General features: G+C 42.8%; 1 protein-coding gene across 2 annotated transcripts in view; it reads right to left on the minus strand.

The window, feature by feature from the left end:
• Window positions 1-19084, minus strand: part of ANTXR2 (ANTXR cell adhesion molecule 2) — a 172451-nt gene that overhangs the window by 78793 nt on the left and 74574 nt on the right. Inside the window, exons 12-14 of one of the 2 annotated variants that reach the window (XM_073340476.1) lie at window positions 14469-14564; window positions 5335-5376; window positions 1769-1864 (exon numbers count right to left, since the gene is read on the minus strand). In XM_073340476.1, the coding sequence (XP_073196577.1) occupies window positions 1769-1864; window positions 5335-5376; window positions 14469-14564 (234 nt within the window). The remainder of the gene's footprint in view (window positions 1-1768; window positions 1865-5334; window positions 5377-14468; window positions 14565-19084) is intronic. The other variant, XM_073340477.1, reaches the window with a different exon arrangement.

Here is a 19084-nt window from a genome sequence, read left to right on the forward strand (position 1 = left end):
GAAGACGCACCATGACCCCAGTTGAGAATCCAGACCCACACTCTGGAGTCCAATTCATTACAGTCGGGCCTTGATTTACGCAATATTTTTTTACACGGTTTCAGTTATGCACAGTCAATTAATTGTGACCCTTTGTTTTTGTACACTGTTTGGATTCACTTTTACACAGTGCACCACGGTCGCCAAGATGCGCAGATTAGTGGCATAACCAGGCCCGGACACTTGGGTGGGCCCCGACTTCGGGTGGGTGGACAATGACGGGGGAGGGGAGGCAGGAGGAATGGGGCAGAAGGGATCGGGGATGCCTCCCCTCACCCCCTTCAGGTGGCCTTGTGGGGGGTGATGGACACTCTGGCCAGGGGACCCCTGCCCCAGGCGCAGACCCGGGGTCGGGGAGTGGGGGTTTGCCCCATTCCACCCACCCGGCGCTCCAGCTGGGGAGCGGGGTCGGGGCACGCGGGCTTGCCTGCTTCCCAGCTGGAATGCCAGGCGGGTGGAGCGGGGCAAGCCCCCGTGCCCTGACCCCGCTCCCCGGGTGTGTGCCTGGCCTGAGGGGGGCCCTGGCCAGAGTGTCCATGGCCCTCCACAATGCAGTCTGGAAGGGGTGAGGGAAGGTGATCCTTCCTACTCCATCCCTCTTGCCTCTCCTCCCCCGCCATTGCCCACCCATCCAAAGTCGGGGCCCACCCCACTGCTCCACACACCCCGGCCTTCCCAGACACCCCAGGTGAACCCTCAGAGTTCTGACTTCAACAACATCAGCATTATCAGAATTTCAAGTTCATCCTCAACACCAGTAAAGGCTAATAGCAAATTTAAAATTCATTAAAATATTTTTAAGAAAACCTGTATCGGATAAATTAGAGAGGTCACCTTGGGAGCATGGAACCTAAACCCTTATTTCCCATAGGCCCTTGGTATCTGTTTACACGATTTCTATTTGCACGGTGTTTTTTCAAGAACATAACCACAGCGTAAATCGAGGCCTGAGTGTACTTTGTAAACCCCTCTGAGATAGCTTGGATTTGAAAGGTGCTGCATAAAACATTTTTTCCACCTACATTCCTCTAAACTAATCATTTAGAATTGCCAAAGGCCCTGATTCTGCCCTCACTTACAGGAGCAGACTTCAGGAGTGCTCAAGGAGGACTGGGCCCCGTTATGGGTCGTTGTGGTTTTGATACCTTGGATAGTGACTGGTTTTTAGAATCATGTTAAAATGCACAAGAAAATTGCCTTGCAAATTCCATACAGGCTGACTGAACTATAAAGTGTGACATAAGGGACATACCCATACGGATGCACAGTTTTCATTCTGTTTTAATTAACATGGTGCTGTCATGTCTCTTCAAAGACAGGCACTGTTGTAGCTGTGCGTTCCTTACGGATCAAGCCTCTCCTTAATGTCACTATGGTTGGTGCGTTTGGCTGGCCCACAGTTGGAGTACTTATGTTACACTGCAATTTCTTCCAAAACACTCAAAAAGGCTCTCGCTCTCCTCCTCATTAGCTTGATGGAATCCGCATGCCTTTCAGCATCTATTTAGAGTTCAGATCAAATGGAACTAATGAAATCAGTTCTTCCATAATCGACCGAGATACACTTAGAATTCTTTTAGAGGGTAAAAATTTTAGGAGACTGATATCAGTGGGAAGCAAGCAAAGATGATACAATTATATTTCCAGCACACTTTGTTGCCATCAACTGAACCTCAGAAAACTTGTATTTTCATGCATCACTGTTTCTCTTTCTTTCCAGAGCACAAACCTCCATTCTTTTAATTCCTCCCACTCCTCGTCCTCCATAGTAGGAAGCATCCACTGTCGGCCATTTTTTGTTAGGCAAGGGATCTTCTTCTTCTTCCTGTCCATAAATTCAAAAACATTTTTTTTTGCACTAAGTTCTTTTCTAGCACATGCTTTTATTAGTGTTCACAAACAGTTTTCCAGACTTAAATATAGCTCTAATGTGACAGTAGCAGATTGTAAAGGCAGTTTTCATTATTTCACGTGCTATCTGGCCACCCTTGGAAACGTTTTTTGCACACGGAAGAACATCGCTGGCAACCATTAGAAGTGTCCCAAACCGTGACCAGCATTCTCAAGCCATTTAATAAACTGGACTTTCCACTAATCAGAGCTCATTTACCCCATTATCCTCCTTTCCAGTGACGAGAACAAACAAAACACAGAGAGAAAAATCATTAACATTGTTTCCTCTTTTAAAAATATAGTGTGCTTGAAGAGCCAGATTCTCAGCCACACAGGCCTGCTCCAGTAAAATGGCTTTGCTCTCTGTACAAAACCCAGGCCAATAGCCAAAGGACAGAGAGGCAGAATCATCAACAGCCTACAGTAGACTGATTGCAACAGATCTGCAGCTCTCAGTGAAGGCCAAGGGTGGGTAGCAGACACATTCCGCTGGTCTCCCACGTGAAGTTTGGGCCAAGCGATCCTGAGCTGTGGCCGCACACGCTTGCCTTAAGTACATGCTAGAACTTACACTTAAATGCTTATCTGAAACAAGGCCCATGTGCAGACCCACTCGTGATTCTCCTAGAACACCCACTTCCCCAGGACTGAGTGACCTGGTCTGCTATCCAGAGCACAGAAGGTTGCAGAATCAGCCTACAAAGGTTCTCCAAAGCTGCTTGGACACGAAGCCACATTGCGAACAGTGGCGGGATCCACAGATAGAAGAGTCTTGTAGCACCCTTTTTTTGGCAGATCATCTCTTGAGAACAGACAGCAGATGATTAAACTTATTGGATTCATCCAGTCAGTTTCAGGGGCAGCCCTCCTTGCTCTCCTGCTCACCCCTTCAACCCAGATACCAGCTCAAGGACATTCTGTTGGATATTCCCTAAGGTGCTCACCAAGGCAAGACCTATTTCTCTATACCCCAGGAGTGGATTTTGCTCCTATGACGCTCTTGATATCCACAGGCATAGAAGGCTAATCCTCCAGTGTGGTTCCCCATTGCTGTCCCTTTTCCATCCCACTTCCATAGACTTCATGAGGTCCTCAGAAAGGAATTCCCTCTCTGGTAAAATCTCCTTTTTCCTGCAGATATTAGGAAGTGTACAAACGACAGGCTCTTCTCCTGCACATCTCAGCAAACCAACTAGAAGGGGGAGAATGTCGCCACCAGAATCTGACACCAACCCAAGCTTTCATCCCTCCCCAGTCCCATGTTCGGACAATTCCAAACGGAAGGAACTTCTAACACCAAAACATTTTGTTAAGGGAAGTCAAAGTTGCAAGCATTTGTCAATGGCTTAAGTGACTTATAAGTTAGGAGAAAAAAATTAGAACCCCAGGAAATTCAGAGGTAAGGTTTCCCTTTCACAAGTGACAGTCATTCTCAAATTACAATCCCAATCTTAACTCTGCCCCCAAGGCAATGTAGGGTTCTCAGATCGATTTTGGAAGTAATGCATATCGTTCTTTTTTACAGTTCCTCTTAAGAAATTTGTTTGTTCAGCTGAATCTCTCTAAATCAGAGAACTCAGATCAAAGAGTGATGGTGAAAGTGATGGCTTAAATCCTGGACTAGCTGTCCAATATTTTCAAGAACATCTGGCCCCAACAATTATTTGAAACTGTTTTCTGTTGGTATATACAAGTATAATAAAGTCTACAGCCTTTAATTTTGAACATCTGCCATTTTTAACATGTAACAAGAGCAGGAATCCCCCCATAATCCATTTCTATCCAGATATACGACCAAGCCATGCATTTGTGTGCACAATTTTTTTAATTTTTTTAATTTTTTTACACAGGGGGTGGGGGTGGGGGTGGAAATCCTACTTCCCCGCCACCCCCCACTAGAAGACGATGGGAAGAAGTGAGAGAAAAGGGGGGAAAAAACCTAAAAATCTGAAACAAAGTTTTTCAAAATGAAACAGTTTTTAATTTGTCCTGCTAACTTGTGTAATAACTACAAACTGCCTTGTCTTGACTAGGATTTTACCTTTTCTTAACTGCAATTTTGCTTAGTTTAAGGCCCTTTTACAATGCCAGAATGGTAAAAAGGGGCCTCTGTATAAATGAGAATCAGGCCTGCTGGCTCACACTACAGAAAGCTTAGCATATGCCTAAGTCTTTGCAGGATCAGGGTCTTAACTGTCATTTGTGTGTGACTGTGTGGTTTTGTGAAAGCGGCCACCTTAGCACTGAATTCCCTGGATTTCTAATATTTAGGGCTTTGGGGTGAGGGCGGGGGTGTTTACTGTAATGTTCCTCAAAGGTGAGATAAATTCAAAACACTGGTATGTGCCTGCAACCCTAATTTTACCTTAATGAAGTCTTTTTGTGTTTTCTCAGGCGAAGGCATTGAATTACCATGTGCCCTCCATTTCTAAGACAAGTTTAATATTCAGTAACAGAGCAATATCTGTAGTTGGTTATTTGTACAGAACTCTGCACATATGATAAGCACCAAGTATCACGATTACCAGCAACAAAAATACAGTAACTTGGATTATTTTGTTTTAGAAAGGTGGGTCAGATGCAGCCCAGAATTCTAGCAGCCTGGCCTGTGCGAGAGCACACACACAACAGAAAGCCATTTATTTAAAAGGATTTTGGGAGGAAGTTTAGACTATGTACCTGGTGGACAACAGGGGAGTGGGGGTGGTTAAAGGGTTTTATTGGTGCTTTAATTTACTGTCTGGCTGAGTTAATTCAGTGTATGTCATGAACGGTTATCTTAAGATAGTTCGTTGTTAGGAAGCCTCAAGTTTCTTGTTATAGTGGGTTTTTATTGTTATTTTAAATAAATAAAACTGGGCATCTCATGTGGATAAGCACCAAGTATCATTATTATCAGCATAAAAAATACAGTACCTTTGATTATTTTATTTGTTTTTTTAAAAAGGTGGGACAGATACAGCCCAAAGAGGGGATGGCGCTGGTTAAGGAGGAATTGTGGCTAAAGTATCTAGTGGTCTGTGGTACTTATATGGTCTCCACCAATGTAATATCTGAGGACCTCAAATCTTTTCGATGTGTTTACCCTCCAAACCTCTCTGTGAGGTAGGGAAGTGCTATTACCTCTGTTTCACAGATGGAAAACTGAGGCACAACAAAAGCAGCTTCCTCAAGGTCACAGAAGAAGTCTGTGACAGATCTGGGACCTGAACCTTGGTCTCTCACATGCCAGGAAAATGCCCTAATCACTGTGCCATCTTTTCTCTCCAGCAACTGGGGGGAAAGAGCTGGTTCGTAATATACAGCAACATTTAACGGGATGGTGTAATGTAATTAATGTAATTGATGGTGCGCTAGGATGATGTCTTATTGTACAGGTCAACAAACACCTTCATACTGTACCTCTTTTGGAGCTGAAGGTGGTGGTGGAGGATCCTTGATGACCTAAAAACAATACAAAAGACAAGCATGAGTGACAGCAGTCAGAGCCTGCAAGTGACCTTCAAAATCTGATAGAGTATCTTAATTGTTAACCGTTCCGCTACGAATCACCAATGTTTCTTCACAAACTGGCAACTGCTGTTGCAACTCCCTGGACTCCTGATTACCAAACGTGTGTGGAAATTAACACCATCCCTCTAATATTAAATAAAATCAACTTGTTGACAGGCACTCTTTGGGACAAACATGCCTGCCCATTTACTTACTAATTGGATGAGGTTTAGTCATTCTAAGTAAGAGCCAGTGTTGAAGTCCTATGTTGTTAATTAGACAGTATCAGCAAAAGGCAGCCCAAAAGCCTACCTCAGGACTTGCCTCAGCAAAAGGCAGCCCAAAAGCCTACCTCAGAACTTGCCTAACTATAAACCAGTTTTCTCATGCCATGCATTTGGAGAATTTCTGGCCCAGTGACAAGTGCAAAATGCCTTCTGGAAACTCAAGATCAACTCTAGGCCTTTAAACTATCCACCCAAATTATTTCTGCAGCTTGCACATTTCAAATCTATAATTTGAAAATGGCTTTCCTTCATGGTGTTCAGTGTGGAATGCCTACAGTGTGGTGTTGCTACATTCACAAACATTCTTAAATTGTTATTGGAAAATAATCCCTCTTGTTAAGGAGGTTTGTTTCTAATTTATAGCCATCCACGGGGTTTCTGGGACATAAATATTAACAATTTGTCAACAGAGTGGAAAACAGGAAAGCAAGCACATGCCAGGGGATTTTCCGGTTAATAATAAAAGCCCTCTATTCGCTCTAATCTTATTTTATCTTAGTCTTAAATTCAATATGCAATATAGCATAAAAAATAAACTTACGCCACTTACACCCCTTCCACTTTCTTTCTGCTCTCTTACACACATGCATCGCATGAACTTCTGTGAGTTTCCTTGCTACTCACCTCAAAATCCCCAACAAGCCATTAAACAGAAAAAACACACCAATGTATTTATTAGATGATAGCAAAAATTAAAGTCAGAAACAGTTTTCTGCAAAACAGAAACAAGCTGGACTTAGCAGACTACAAGTGGGCTCGCTCTGTGGCCAAGCTAACAGTGAAGGAATACTTTATCTAGACAAATGGTCATGATTTTCTGTGCCTCAGTATTTTTCAGATATGAAAAAAGAAATACTCCACCTATACTAAGACTCATGATTGTTTTGTGCATTGCTACAATACAGATTTGGTTAAAATATATAAAATGATGGCTACATAAAAAGCTGTTAAAATTACATTTGTATTGAAATACTAGTTATGTTATTTTCAGAGATATCATAGAGGGATATCATTTTATCCTTATCCCTGCCATTAATTCCAGTACTTTAATTATCTTCACCAGTGCCTCTGAATATCAAATAAATAAGTGGACTCACGGCATCATATGTAGAAGAATTTTTTTTTAAATCTTGATAAAATTAACTTGGATGTCACCACTGATATCTCAGATAGTAATGCCACCAAAATAGTTCACTTCCAAATAAATGTGGGCATCGCATATATGAATGAGATTAAAATTGTGACACAGCATGGCCAGAGGGCAGCAGGAAAGTGTTAGAAGGGAGCCTTATTCCCTGCACAGGGAAGAAAGTTTGCTATAGATTAATTAAAGCACCTGAAGCCAGTCACATGATAAAAACCTCCTGTTTCAATCAGACAAGAGGACGAGTTGAAGCAGAGTGGATTGGTGTTAGAGCAGAGAGCAGTTTGGAGGGAAGCAGAGGAGAGTTGGAGAAGTGCTGCGGTGGGCTAAGAAGACCAAGACCCTAGGTAAAGGGATACCTGGTTTGTGCAGGGGGAGGGCAGGAAGCCCCACAAGCTGAAGGGCAGGAGAGAAAAGTGGCCCAGGGGAAGGAACTGCTAGTTCTAGTGGGTTACCGCTATCCCCAGGGCCCCTGGGCTGGGACCCGGAGTAGAGGGTGGGCCCGGGTCCCTCCCTCTCCACTCCCCTCCTCTAGGACACCAGTGGGGCAGTTAATACCTCAGTTCAGGGGCAAGAAACGGTGCCCTGAACACCCCGCAAGAAGAGAAAGCGCGAGACCCATCATAGTAGTGCCGGCAGTTTGCCACCAAATGAATATAGTTAGAAGTAAATGCTTGGTATTACCAAATACTTCAGAATTAAAATATTAAACTGGTTTGTTACTTCTTGGAACCTTCAACAGGTAGGAGAACAAATTAAGGATTTTCAACAGGAGGATGTTTGTTTGGTGCTTGCCAAAGTGGGTCAGAACATGATTTTCCCTCCTCTGCTTTTTAACGTAAGGGTGAATAAATAAGGCTTCCTGCGGTGCATTCCAGCACCGGGTCTCAGAGCGTTTTACAAACCTTGACTAGCTAATCCACGTAACATCTTTGTGAGGTGGATCAGAACCATTCTGCCCACTTTATAGATGAGGAAACGTGAAGCAGAGGGGTTATGGACCAGATTGGCAAAGGCATTTAGGCACGTGAAGATGTGCATAGGCACTGAGAAGCACTGAAGTTTATCCAAAGATCAACACCAAAAAGATTCTCTCAATATTATAAAACTCACATTATCTTGTTTCAACTCCCATCCCATTTTCCTTCCACTTTCTTTATCTATTACCTTAAATTTCTCTATTTGTCTGATGTACATTAAGCTTTTCAGAGCTGAGGCCTTTCTGATATCAGTAAAATGCCAGAAAAAGTTATGGCCCTATATAAATATTTATCAGTAATAATTCATAACTCTGTCATTTCTTTCTTACACCCTTGAGACTCTCCTAGGCCAAGACAACTAAGTGTGCCAAAATATGTATTAGTTTTATGATGTGGGCTAATGCTCATTAGGGCCAAATGCCTATTAATTTCAATGGGACCAAGATTTGAACAAAAAAAATCTAATCCAAAACCCATTAAGGGCCTGATCTAAACCCCACTGAAATCAAGGAAAAGACTCATGACAACTTCAATGGGCCTTGTAAGCCTGTGAGTCAGTGGGAGCCTTTCCACTGACCTATTGGACATGGGATCAGGCCCTAAAATGGTACTGCTAAACTCACTGGAGTTGTAGGATAAACTAGATTTAAAATTAGCTAATGCTTTAATTAGCTGCAGTTACTAGCAGCTTCAGAAGATGAAACTTGTTGGAAAATGTACCCCGCCATTAAGTGACAATGGTGTGAGAAAATAATCTGCTTTGAGTAGCAGATATTTGGCCCTGTTGACAGAAGTGGTATGAAAGTGCTCCCATCCTTATGTTTCGACAGGCCACACACACACACACACACACACAGAGTCAGTACTGATTCCAGTTTGATTTGTAAAGCAAAGTTCACTGGGAAGCCATTATTAAATGCAATTTTAAAAAACAGTCAGGGGAATTTAGGCAATTTTTGTAGTCAATTATTCAAATGCAGTATGAGAATTTGCCAACATTAAAAGACATACTATTGCAAGATTGCCTGCATTTTTTTCTTCATTCACATTAGTAAAATGAAGTCCTGACGGTTCTGAAGAACACTTCTCTGTCTTAACCATATGTACAATTTGATTTGTCTCCAATTTTGTTTGGTTTGGTCTGATCAGATCATCAGGGAGAACTGCATCTCATTGACTTCATTCTTTGTAACTAAGTCGAGCCGATTTCTTTAATAATAATATAAAAAAGAAAAATAGCTGCTTCAGGCAACAGTCCTTTTGATCCACTCATTAGCACTTTTCAAATGTTCCAGTGATGTGGGCATTAGGAAATGTCAGCACGAGAGCATGAAGCCAGTTTGATACAATCATCTGTTCTGATATTCAAGGAAGAGTGAAAGAACTGTCAACAGTGAACTCCCTTTTAAAAAAAAAAAAACAGCCAAAAAATCCCCTGGTACTGTACATAGGCTTCAGATCAACTAACATTTTGAGAACAGACTCCTGCCAATGATTAAGCAGAATACTTAAGTCATCTAAAATGTTGAACACCAATTGTCTGCAGATAATAGAAGGCAGGAACTTCTGCAGTTCTCATTTGTTTTTGTTCGAAGTCTGTACCAACTTTATCCCTTTTTGTTTTGATTCTGGCGATACAACAGTTTTCAGGCTTGGGAGCTCTGCTGCTCTCTTGCTTGCTGTTCTCTGTCCCATGAAACTAAATACTTCCATCAGCAAGACAACCAGGTCTGTGATTTTATCCGCCCTTTCTCCAAAGTTCTTGAAGGAGTGATCAATAGTCAAGGACATTTACATCGAAGGCAGTAAGTAGTAGGCCACAAACTGGGATAATGAATTATGTTAATATACTGGATGTGGAATAGAAGGAAGGAATAAGAGCACATTATCATAATCTAAGGATTTGCAGTGTTGTTGTAGCTGCATTGGTACCAGGATATTAAAGATACAAGATGCGTGAGGTAGCATCTTTAATTGGACCAACTTCTGTTGGCGAGAGAGACAAACTTTCGTGCTTACACAGAGCTCTTCTTCAGGTCTTGAAAATATATTCAGAATGTCACAATTAAATAAAAGGGGCATCAGATTGTTTAGTATAACTACTTGACACATATTTCAAAGACCATTCAAGAGTAAGTGTCCCACTAACACCTCTCTAGTCATGGCGGGGAAAGGAGAAGAAAAAGGGAGGGAAAGCTGTGCGGGGGGTCAAGTAGGTTATACGTTGTTATAATAAACTATATATCCAGTAAAAAGAACAGGAGTACTTGTGGCACCATAAATTTGTTAGTCTCTAAGGTGCCACAAGTACTCCTGTTCTTTTTGCGGATACAGACTAACATGGCTGCTACTCTGAAATATATATCCAGTGTCTCTATTCAGTCCATGATTTTTAGTATCTAGCAAAGTTCAGAATTTAAGCTCCCAGGCTCATCTTTTGAAAGAATTGTGCAGGTCTTTGAGGATGAGGACTGAGAGGTCAGATACAGAGTGATCGCTTTATGAAAAGTGTTCACCCAGAGTTGATATGGTATTTTTGTCTTATTTTTCTGTGACAGTTCAAGGGAGCACAATCGTAGTCCTCAACCATGACGACTATGTTCACAAGGCCAATAGACAAGTGTTTCATGCCACCCATTATAAAGAACTCAAAAAACACCCCACACCACAATTTACCGAGGAGTTTAAGGATATCATCAAATTCTTTCTCAAACAAATCCAAAGAGAAACTCTACAACTTCATCCCCCATGAACCCAGAGACGTTCTACGTGCTTCCCAAGGTATACAAACAAGGGAACCCAGGCAGACCCAACATAGCTGCCCATGGCACTCTTACTGAAGGAATATTGGGTCTCATAGAAAGCATCCTCAAACCACTCATACAAAGGACCAGCTTCCTCCAAGACAATCAACTTCCTCCAGAATCTCCACAAAATTAACAACCTCCCTCAGAACATCATTTTTGCCACATGGATGTCACTTCACTAAACAACAACATCCTTCACAATGACAGCATCGCTGTCTACCTCAAATATTTACAAGACAATGGACAACCCACAGATATCCACCCAAAACACATCGTCAAACTCATCCTCACTCATAACAATTTTACATTCAATAACAAACACTTAGTCCAAACCATGGGAACAGCCACGGGTAATAGGATGGCTACCCAATATGCCAACCTCTTTATGGGCCACCTTGAAAAGGAATTTCTGGACAAATACACCACAAAACCAATGAGATATCTGAGCTATATCAATGATATTTTCATCCTCTGAACAGGAATATTCCAGACATGCTCCAAACTCCATCAAAGATTTCCATCACAACTTCAATATAGAATACAGAAATAAAACTCCCTCCAACTGCACACCCCAAGTCATCCCCTACCATCCCACACTGGAATCCATGTGAGGTAGCAAACTAAAACCCATACCGGATGGGGACTACATCCTGAAAGAAATCTTCCCTGAACCCGCTCTTCTGACCTTCAAACAGTCCCCTCCCCCTGAACCTCTCCAAGCTCATTATCAGAAGCAAGCTATCCACAGACAGGACACACCAACTCAGAGCTGCACCACACCATGCCAGAACAACAGATGCAAAACCTGGACACACATCTCCACTGCTATGATGATCAACACCCCTCACAGCACCCCTTTCAAGATACATGGGTACTACACATGCCTATTATGTGGCGTACCTCATCCAGTGCACTAAATGCCTCAATGACCACTTGTCATAAAAATAAAGGGGAGGGTAACCACCTTTCTGTATACAGTGCTATAAAATCCCTCCTGGCCAGAGGCAAAACCCTTTCACCTGTAAAGGGTTAAGAAACTAAGATAACCTCCCTTGCAGCTGACCAAAATGACCAATGAGGGGACAAGATTCTTTCAAAGCTGGAGAGGGGGGAAACAAAGGGTCTGTCTGTCTGTGTGATGCTTTTGCCAGGAACAGATCAGGAATGCAGTCTCAGAACTTCTGTTAGCTAGATTACTTACTAACTAGAAATGCGTTAGATTTCCTTTTGTTTCATGGCTGGTAAATAAGCTGTGCTGGAGGGAATGTATATTCCTGTTTTTGTGTCTTTTTGTAACTTAAGGTTTTGCCTAGAGGGATTCTCTATGTTTTGAATCAGATTACCCTGTAAGGTATCTACCATCCTGATTTTACAGAGGTGATTCTTTTACCTTTTTTTTAATTAAAGTTCTTCTTTTAAGAACCTGATTGATTTTTCATTGTTCTTAAGATCCAAGGGTTTGGGTCTGTGTTCACCTGTACAAATTGGTGAGGATTTTTATCAAGCCTTCCCCAGGAAAGGGGGTGTAGGGGTTGGGGGGATATTTTGGGGGAAGACGTCTCCAAGTGGGCTCTTTCCCTGTTCAATGTTTAACACGCTTGGTGGTGGCAGCATAGGGTTCAAGGACAAGGCAAAGTTTGTACCTTGGGGAAGTTTTTAACCTAAGCTGGTAAGAATAAGCTTAGGGGGTCTTTCATGCAGGTCCCCACATCTATACTCTATAGTTCAGAGTGGGGAAGGAACCTTGACACTACTATATAGGTGAAAATGACACTCACACAGAAAAATGATAAAAGAGGAAAACACCATATCCCCTGTGGGTGAACACTTTTCATAAAGAGATCACTCTGTATCTGACCTCTCTTTTCTCATTCTCAAAGGAAACCTGTACAACATCTTCAAAAGATGAGCTTTGGAGCTCAATAGGACTGAATAGTAACACTGGATTTATGGCTTATTACAACAATCTATAAGCCACTTAACCACCCCCCAAACACACACAGCTCTCCCCCCCAAACCCCAAGGAATGAAGAGGTATTAATGGGACACCTCACCTTGACCAGCCCCTCAAAATATGCATTAACTACCTATGCTAAACTATCCACCTTGTGTTTAGCTGTGACACTTTGAGTACATTTCCCATACCTGAAGAAGAGCTCTGTGTAAGCTTGAATGCTTGTCTTTCAGAACAGAAGTTGGGCCAATAAAAGATATTACCTCACCCGCCTTGACTCTCTAATGTAAGGATATGGCTATCAAACCAAAAACTATTGAAGTGTCAGTATTTGGTAAGAAGTTCACTGAGTATTCAGAACTCAGCACTACTGTAGCACTAGACCCTAAAACCACACCCTGGTCGGACTGGCAGAGACCCTGAGGGTATTTCACCTTCCTCTGCAGCATGGGTCACTTGCAGCTTTAAACCAGTGTAAATGGTGAATTCTCTGTAACTTGAAGTCTTTAAACCATGATTTGAGGTTTTCAGTAACTCAGCCAGAGGCTATGGTTCTATTACAGAAGTGGGTAGCTGAGGTTCTGTGGCCCGCAATGTGTAGGAGGTCAGACTAGATGATCACACTGGTCCCTTCTGACCTTAACATCTATGAGTCTAAAGAACATGACCCAAAGATATCCTCCTGGAGATGTCTTGGGACAATCCTGTGAAGAGTGGGACAGAGGAGGGATTTTTCCCATTAGAGAAGGGCCATTGGCTCTGCTCTTGGAAACCACAGAACATGGGGGATCCGCGGAAGGCTGAGGCCCCGTACCTCCATGCCAGTTTTGAGGCCCTCTCGTCCTCACAACCTGCTTCCGGTTAGCCATGGGAATTACTGCATCCTCAGTGCTCCAGTAACAACCTTGGAACATTTGAGAAGAGGGAAGATATTTCACTGCCCCAACTCCCAGGAGACCGCCCCTGTGACAAATCTGGGTAGACGGAATACAGTGCCAGGTTGGAAGAAATTGCCATCTCATCAAACTCCACCAATCTCAAACTCCTGCCAATAATGGAGGGGGTAGGGGGAGGAGGGGAATTGAAGCACCATTGTTGACTGCTGCTAGAAGGATAAAGAACGTTCATTATTCAGATGAAAGTTAATGTAATATAGACAGGATGGCAATTTCATTTTTTGCAAGGGATTAATAAGAGAATAAAGGATTTGCAACTTGAGAGTCCATAATGGACTACAAATATCAATTTTAGTGCTAGTGCTTTTAAAATAGTCCTTGATTTCAGAAGAAACATCTGCACACCATTATAGCCTGCAACTTTAAAATAATAGAGGAACAGCTTTTATCAAAGATTTTACAGGAATATGGCACTTGGGTAAAAGCCAAATTGAGAGACCCGAATCTTCCTATCCTGGTTCATCTGTGCTTACGTTTCTGTCAAAGCAGCAAATGCTTTAAAGAAAACAAAAAGAAAAGGAGGACTTGTGGCACCTTAGAGACTAACCAATTTTACAATAAAATTTATAATAAATTGGTTAGTCTCTAAGGTGCCACAAGTCCTCCTTTTCTTTTTACAGACACAGACTAACACGGCTGCTACTCTGAAACCAGTCATTAAGGAAAACAGTTACGTCACTGTTATTAGACTGACCTCTTCTGTGGCTTACAATAGACCACTGATAAAGATACCCCAAACCTATGTCTGATATATTATATACACTCTTGTACTTTATCCATTCTCTACAGCTACTGTGCTGCTCTACCACTTGCCTTCCAGAAACATCTATGAAAAAGAATCTATATTTCCCAACAAGAGTTTGGTGACCGTTATAGGTCATATGTCCGAATGAGCCATTTACATTTTTTTACTTACCACTTTGCAACAAAGAGGCCAGAACCACCATAAAAGACCAATAGCCACCAAAAGTAACAGCACAAGAATGGCAATAAGGGCAGCTATGCCATTCGACTATGGAGAAACAAGAAGGGAAAAGACAGTCACTGGATGATGTTAACAATTTCTATCTCATTAATAAATGTTTTTATCTCTTCCTTCCCCGCCCCCGACCCAACACAGTTACATATTGATTCACATACAGAGGATTCCTACTTGCTGGATCCTCCTTCTACAGATCTTACTCAGACAAAACTCTTTATGAAGCCTATAGTATCAGGCCCACTCTGGGCCAAATTCACCCCTAGTTAGCTCCTCTGACCCCTTGTATGTTTAGTTCCCTCCTCTTCTGTGAGCCGAGGAATGTACCTGGTAAACCAGGACGCTTTTAAAAAGCTGTGTGATAAAATGAATGATGTGTGTCGACTACAAAACAGGGCAGAAGGGAGATTAAAAGCTAATGTATATGTTCCCCAGTTCCTTACATATTCTTGGTTTTGGAGAAACTCAGGTGCGTAAGCTATTTTAAAGGACTGGACAGAGCATCAATACAGAATATGATGGGCCACAAAACTTTGAACTGTAAAACAAAGAACACTGAAACAGCACGTACCTGTGCCATTTTATGGACCTGTGTTCCAGACTACACAAATCACGCTTGGAAGATAATGGGCCTGATTCTCCTCTCACTTACTCCAGTGTAAGTCAGGAGTAACTCCACAAAGTCAATGGAGTTATACTGATGTGAAACTGGCATAAGTGAGAGGAGAATCACGCCTAATATGGAAGGGGAAAAAAAGTCACTGGTACAGGTACACCAAGCATCCAGTGACTAATGACTTTAAAGGATTACATTAAGAGCTGCCTAAGGAAAGCTGTTTGCCTGATCATCAATGCAGTCTGCAACCATTGATAGGAAAGAGAAGAAGAAAGTAGAATCCCAGAAGGGGTGTATAAGTAGGGCCCTACCAAATTCACGGTCCATTTTGGTCAATTTCATGGTCATAGGATCTTAAAAATCATAAATTTAATAATTTTTGCTAGTTAAAACTGAAATTTCACAATGTTGTAATCGTAGGGGTACTGACCCAAACAGGAGTAAGGGTACTGCTACCCTTACTTCTGTGCTGGGGGAAGCGCTGCCTTCCGAGCTGGGCAGATGGAGAGCTGTGGCTGCTGGACGGGAGCCCAGCTCGGAAGGCAGAGTCGCTGCCAGCAGCAGTGAGGGTGGCATGCTATGGCCACCCTTACTTCTGCCCTGCTGCTGCTGGAGGGGCACTGCCTTCACAGCCGGGCGCCCGGCCAACAGCTGCTGCTCTCCAGGCAGCGCAGAAGCAAGGGTGGCAACACTACAAACCCTCTAAAATAACCTCGCGACCCCCTTACAACTCCCTTTCGGGTCAGGATCCCCGATGTGAGAAACGCTGGTCTCCCCCACGAAATCTGTGTAGTATCGGGTAAAAGCACAGAAAAAACCAGATTTCACAGGGGGGGAGACCAGATTTCATGGTCCGTGACATGTTTTTCATAGCTGTGAATTTGGTAGGGCCCTATATATAGGGCTCCTATACCATGGTGTTTGGTATTCCAAAAATAAAGATTTAATTCTAGTCCTGAAGTCTGAATGCTCATCTTGCCCTGCAGGGGACAAAACATAAGAACTGCCGGCCTGGATGTGACTGGTGGTCTATCAAGTTCAGTGTCATGTCTCTGACCGTGGCAAATACCAGCTGCTGCAGAGGAAGATGCAAAGAAGCCTAGTGTAGACAGTTATGGGATAACTAGAAGTTTCCTCCTAACCCAAAGGGACAGGTGGAATTTTAAAGAGCCATAACTGTTGATCCAATAAAAGGTATTACCTCACCCATCTTGTCTCTCTCAATAGACAGATACTCCACTGAGACTTGTAAACTTAGATTGTCTCACAAGGTCCTACAAGTCACACAAAGTCACTGCTTTGGCTCATGCATGCTAGCAAAGATGGCCGAAGGCTAACTGGTGCCACTTGGGCATAGGTTAATTGTGCCATGAGGCTCTTAACGAGCCACACTCTCAGAGGCACACAGAGAGGGATTATGCTTAGCCTCCTATCAAGTTAACAGTCAGCCCTTTTGTCACTATGTTTTTTACGATGAGCGTGAATGGTGACTCTCACAAAGGCTTAGACTGCACCTCTAAGCTTATTTTTAAGAAAGGATGTGGAGAACAGAAGTGGCCCAGAGGCTAAAAGCCTCAAACCCACATCCTCTGCACACCTTTTCTAAACCCTGGTATAGCGTGCTCCACAGCATGCTGATCTGGAACAACATTAAGGGGAAATCAGGGATGTGTTTTGTGTGAATGAGACCTGTTCACATTTCATATGGGGACCAAAAAAAACCAAAAGGGCAAAGGACACAGCATGATTCTCCTCTCAAGCCTGAGTAAAGTAGGAGTTATTGTACTGCAGTCAGTGAAGTTATTCCGGTGTCAATGACAGGAGAATCAAGCCCTACTCAAATGATGACTAATAATGTGTAAATGTTCAGTGATCATTTAAGATGGTATCACACGTAAATAATGCCCATGCCTCGCTGCAACACCTCGTTTGTTTTTCTCTACAGCAATTTCAGTTTGCTGTGGAAGGCTGCAACTTTTCACTCTCTTGTACCAGGTTAGCCATCAGCTGCCCTGCCATTAGAATTAGCTCAGTGTTCTAGCTGTGATCCATTTCTATGCAGTTGCCCATCTGCTACTACGGAAACAACAGTTCTCCTTGTGCGGCCCTTCCTTCTCTACACAACACATGACATGAGGGTTTACAAAAAAAAAAAAGGATGAGCAGAAGCAGTGCTGGATTTCCTGTCAGTTCACTTCCGTAGTTATTCTGCTTCCTGCTACTTGAAACTTTTAACCACAGAGAAACAAAATGGGTTAAGGTTTTGCCATGAACAGAGCAGAGGAATAACATGATTATGATTTGTTTTGCACTGACGCTGTATTTTTTTAAGTTTGTTTGCACTGTCAGCATGCAGATTTATATGTGGTCATGGTAAATTCATAGTTTCAGCATGTTGTGGCCCGCTCACCCTTCTGAAAGGATGAAGAAAAAGGGAAGAGTAGTATATCAGGTGTCACGACAGAGCATCCTCCTGTATCCTTATGTCATTAATTCAAGATGTTGCATCATCATCATCCATTGATACAACATCATGACATCAGGTGGAAACAGGCTACAAATGGATTCATCTAAGTGTCTTAGGTTTGGTGAGCTGCGTCAATTCTAGTGTCATTCAGACTCCCCACCCCAAACCATAAAACCTGAGTTGGTGTTGACATCAACCCCCCAAAATTATCCATATTTGCAATTTTAAAAGGGTTGGGGAAAAATAAGCTTGGCTTCTCCAGGTTAATTCCCTGTGAACAACAATCTGTTGTTGGAAAACCACACAAAACGATAGGTTAAAAAGTGGGGTCACTGGAAGTACAGAGTGACCAGGTTCCTGGGGAACTCGTCTATATTTTGCACGTCATGAATATTATTTATATTCCTTTTCTCTCCCTTTAACAAACACAAATGGCCAATTCTGCCCTTTGTGTGTTCACAACTCCTACCGATTTCAGTCGGAACCGGGCATGCCCGCACACAACGAATAGCAGAACACACAGTCTCATTTTTTTACCGACCTGAAAGTAAAGCCACAGTACGGGCATGCTTTAGGGTTAGGGTCTTCCGTAACTGGGCTAAAGTCTTGAGGTTCCATCTATACAACTTCAAGCTTTATATCACCACTATGGACCCATCTACACTATAAACTGGAACCAAGTTGTAACTGAGTCAGTGGACAATTGTATCCTAACTAGATCCTCTGATACAACTATACTTGTAGTGAAGGCAGGTCCCTAAAGGGTGGGGGAAGTCATCCAAAGGCCTCAGAGCTGCAGCAGCAGACTGTAGTAAATAATATGTTGTAATACATTTCGCATATAATAATGTATAGCTATAGGAAAACCATATGCACTGTACATATTGAAAACATACATTCCTTAACTGGCAAGTTAGGGAATGCTGAGAGGCAGCAAAGACACTGTCCAGAGGGGAAGGGAGGTTTCCTTGGCTTTCCCCTCTACAAATAGCTCTCTGCCTGGGTCTGTCTTCAGCAGTTTCTGAAGTAGTTAGCAATACAGAAGCAATGGTAATGGAAAAGGAGGGAAGCTCTTTATAGACAGTCTATGTCGGGGTTGAGGAGAACCAGTTAATCATGCATTAGTGAAAAAGATGTTTTGTATGTTATCTGGAAATTTAGCATAACATTATGGTATGGTAACATATGGTAACATTCCTTTTGCACAGAATCATGCAAAGACTTAATGTTGGCAGGTGTCCAGTTTTCAACCGGAAAATCCAGTCGAAAAGGAGTCCTGGCAGTATCCGGTCAGCACAGCTGACCGGACACTAAAAGTCCAGTTACCAGAGTAACCGCGATCAGCCTCCCGGCTGAGAGGGCAGGAAGAGCAGCAGCTACTCAGCTGCCGCTGCTGATGGGGAAAACTGGCTGGCTCCCAGACCCGGCTCCAGCCTCTCCAGTGGAAAGGTAGGTACCAGTACTGCCACT

The sequence above is a fragment of the Lepidochelys kempii genome, chromosome 4 (assembly GCF_965140265.1).
Source record: "Lepidochelys kempii isolate rLepKem1 chromosome 4, rLepKem1.hap2, whole genome shotgun sequence".
Classification (NCBI taxonomy): domain Eukaryota; kingdom Metazoa; phylum Chordata; order Testudines; family Cheloniidae; genus Lepidochelys; species Lepidochelys kempii.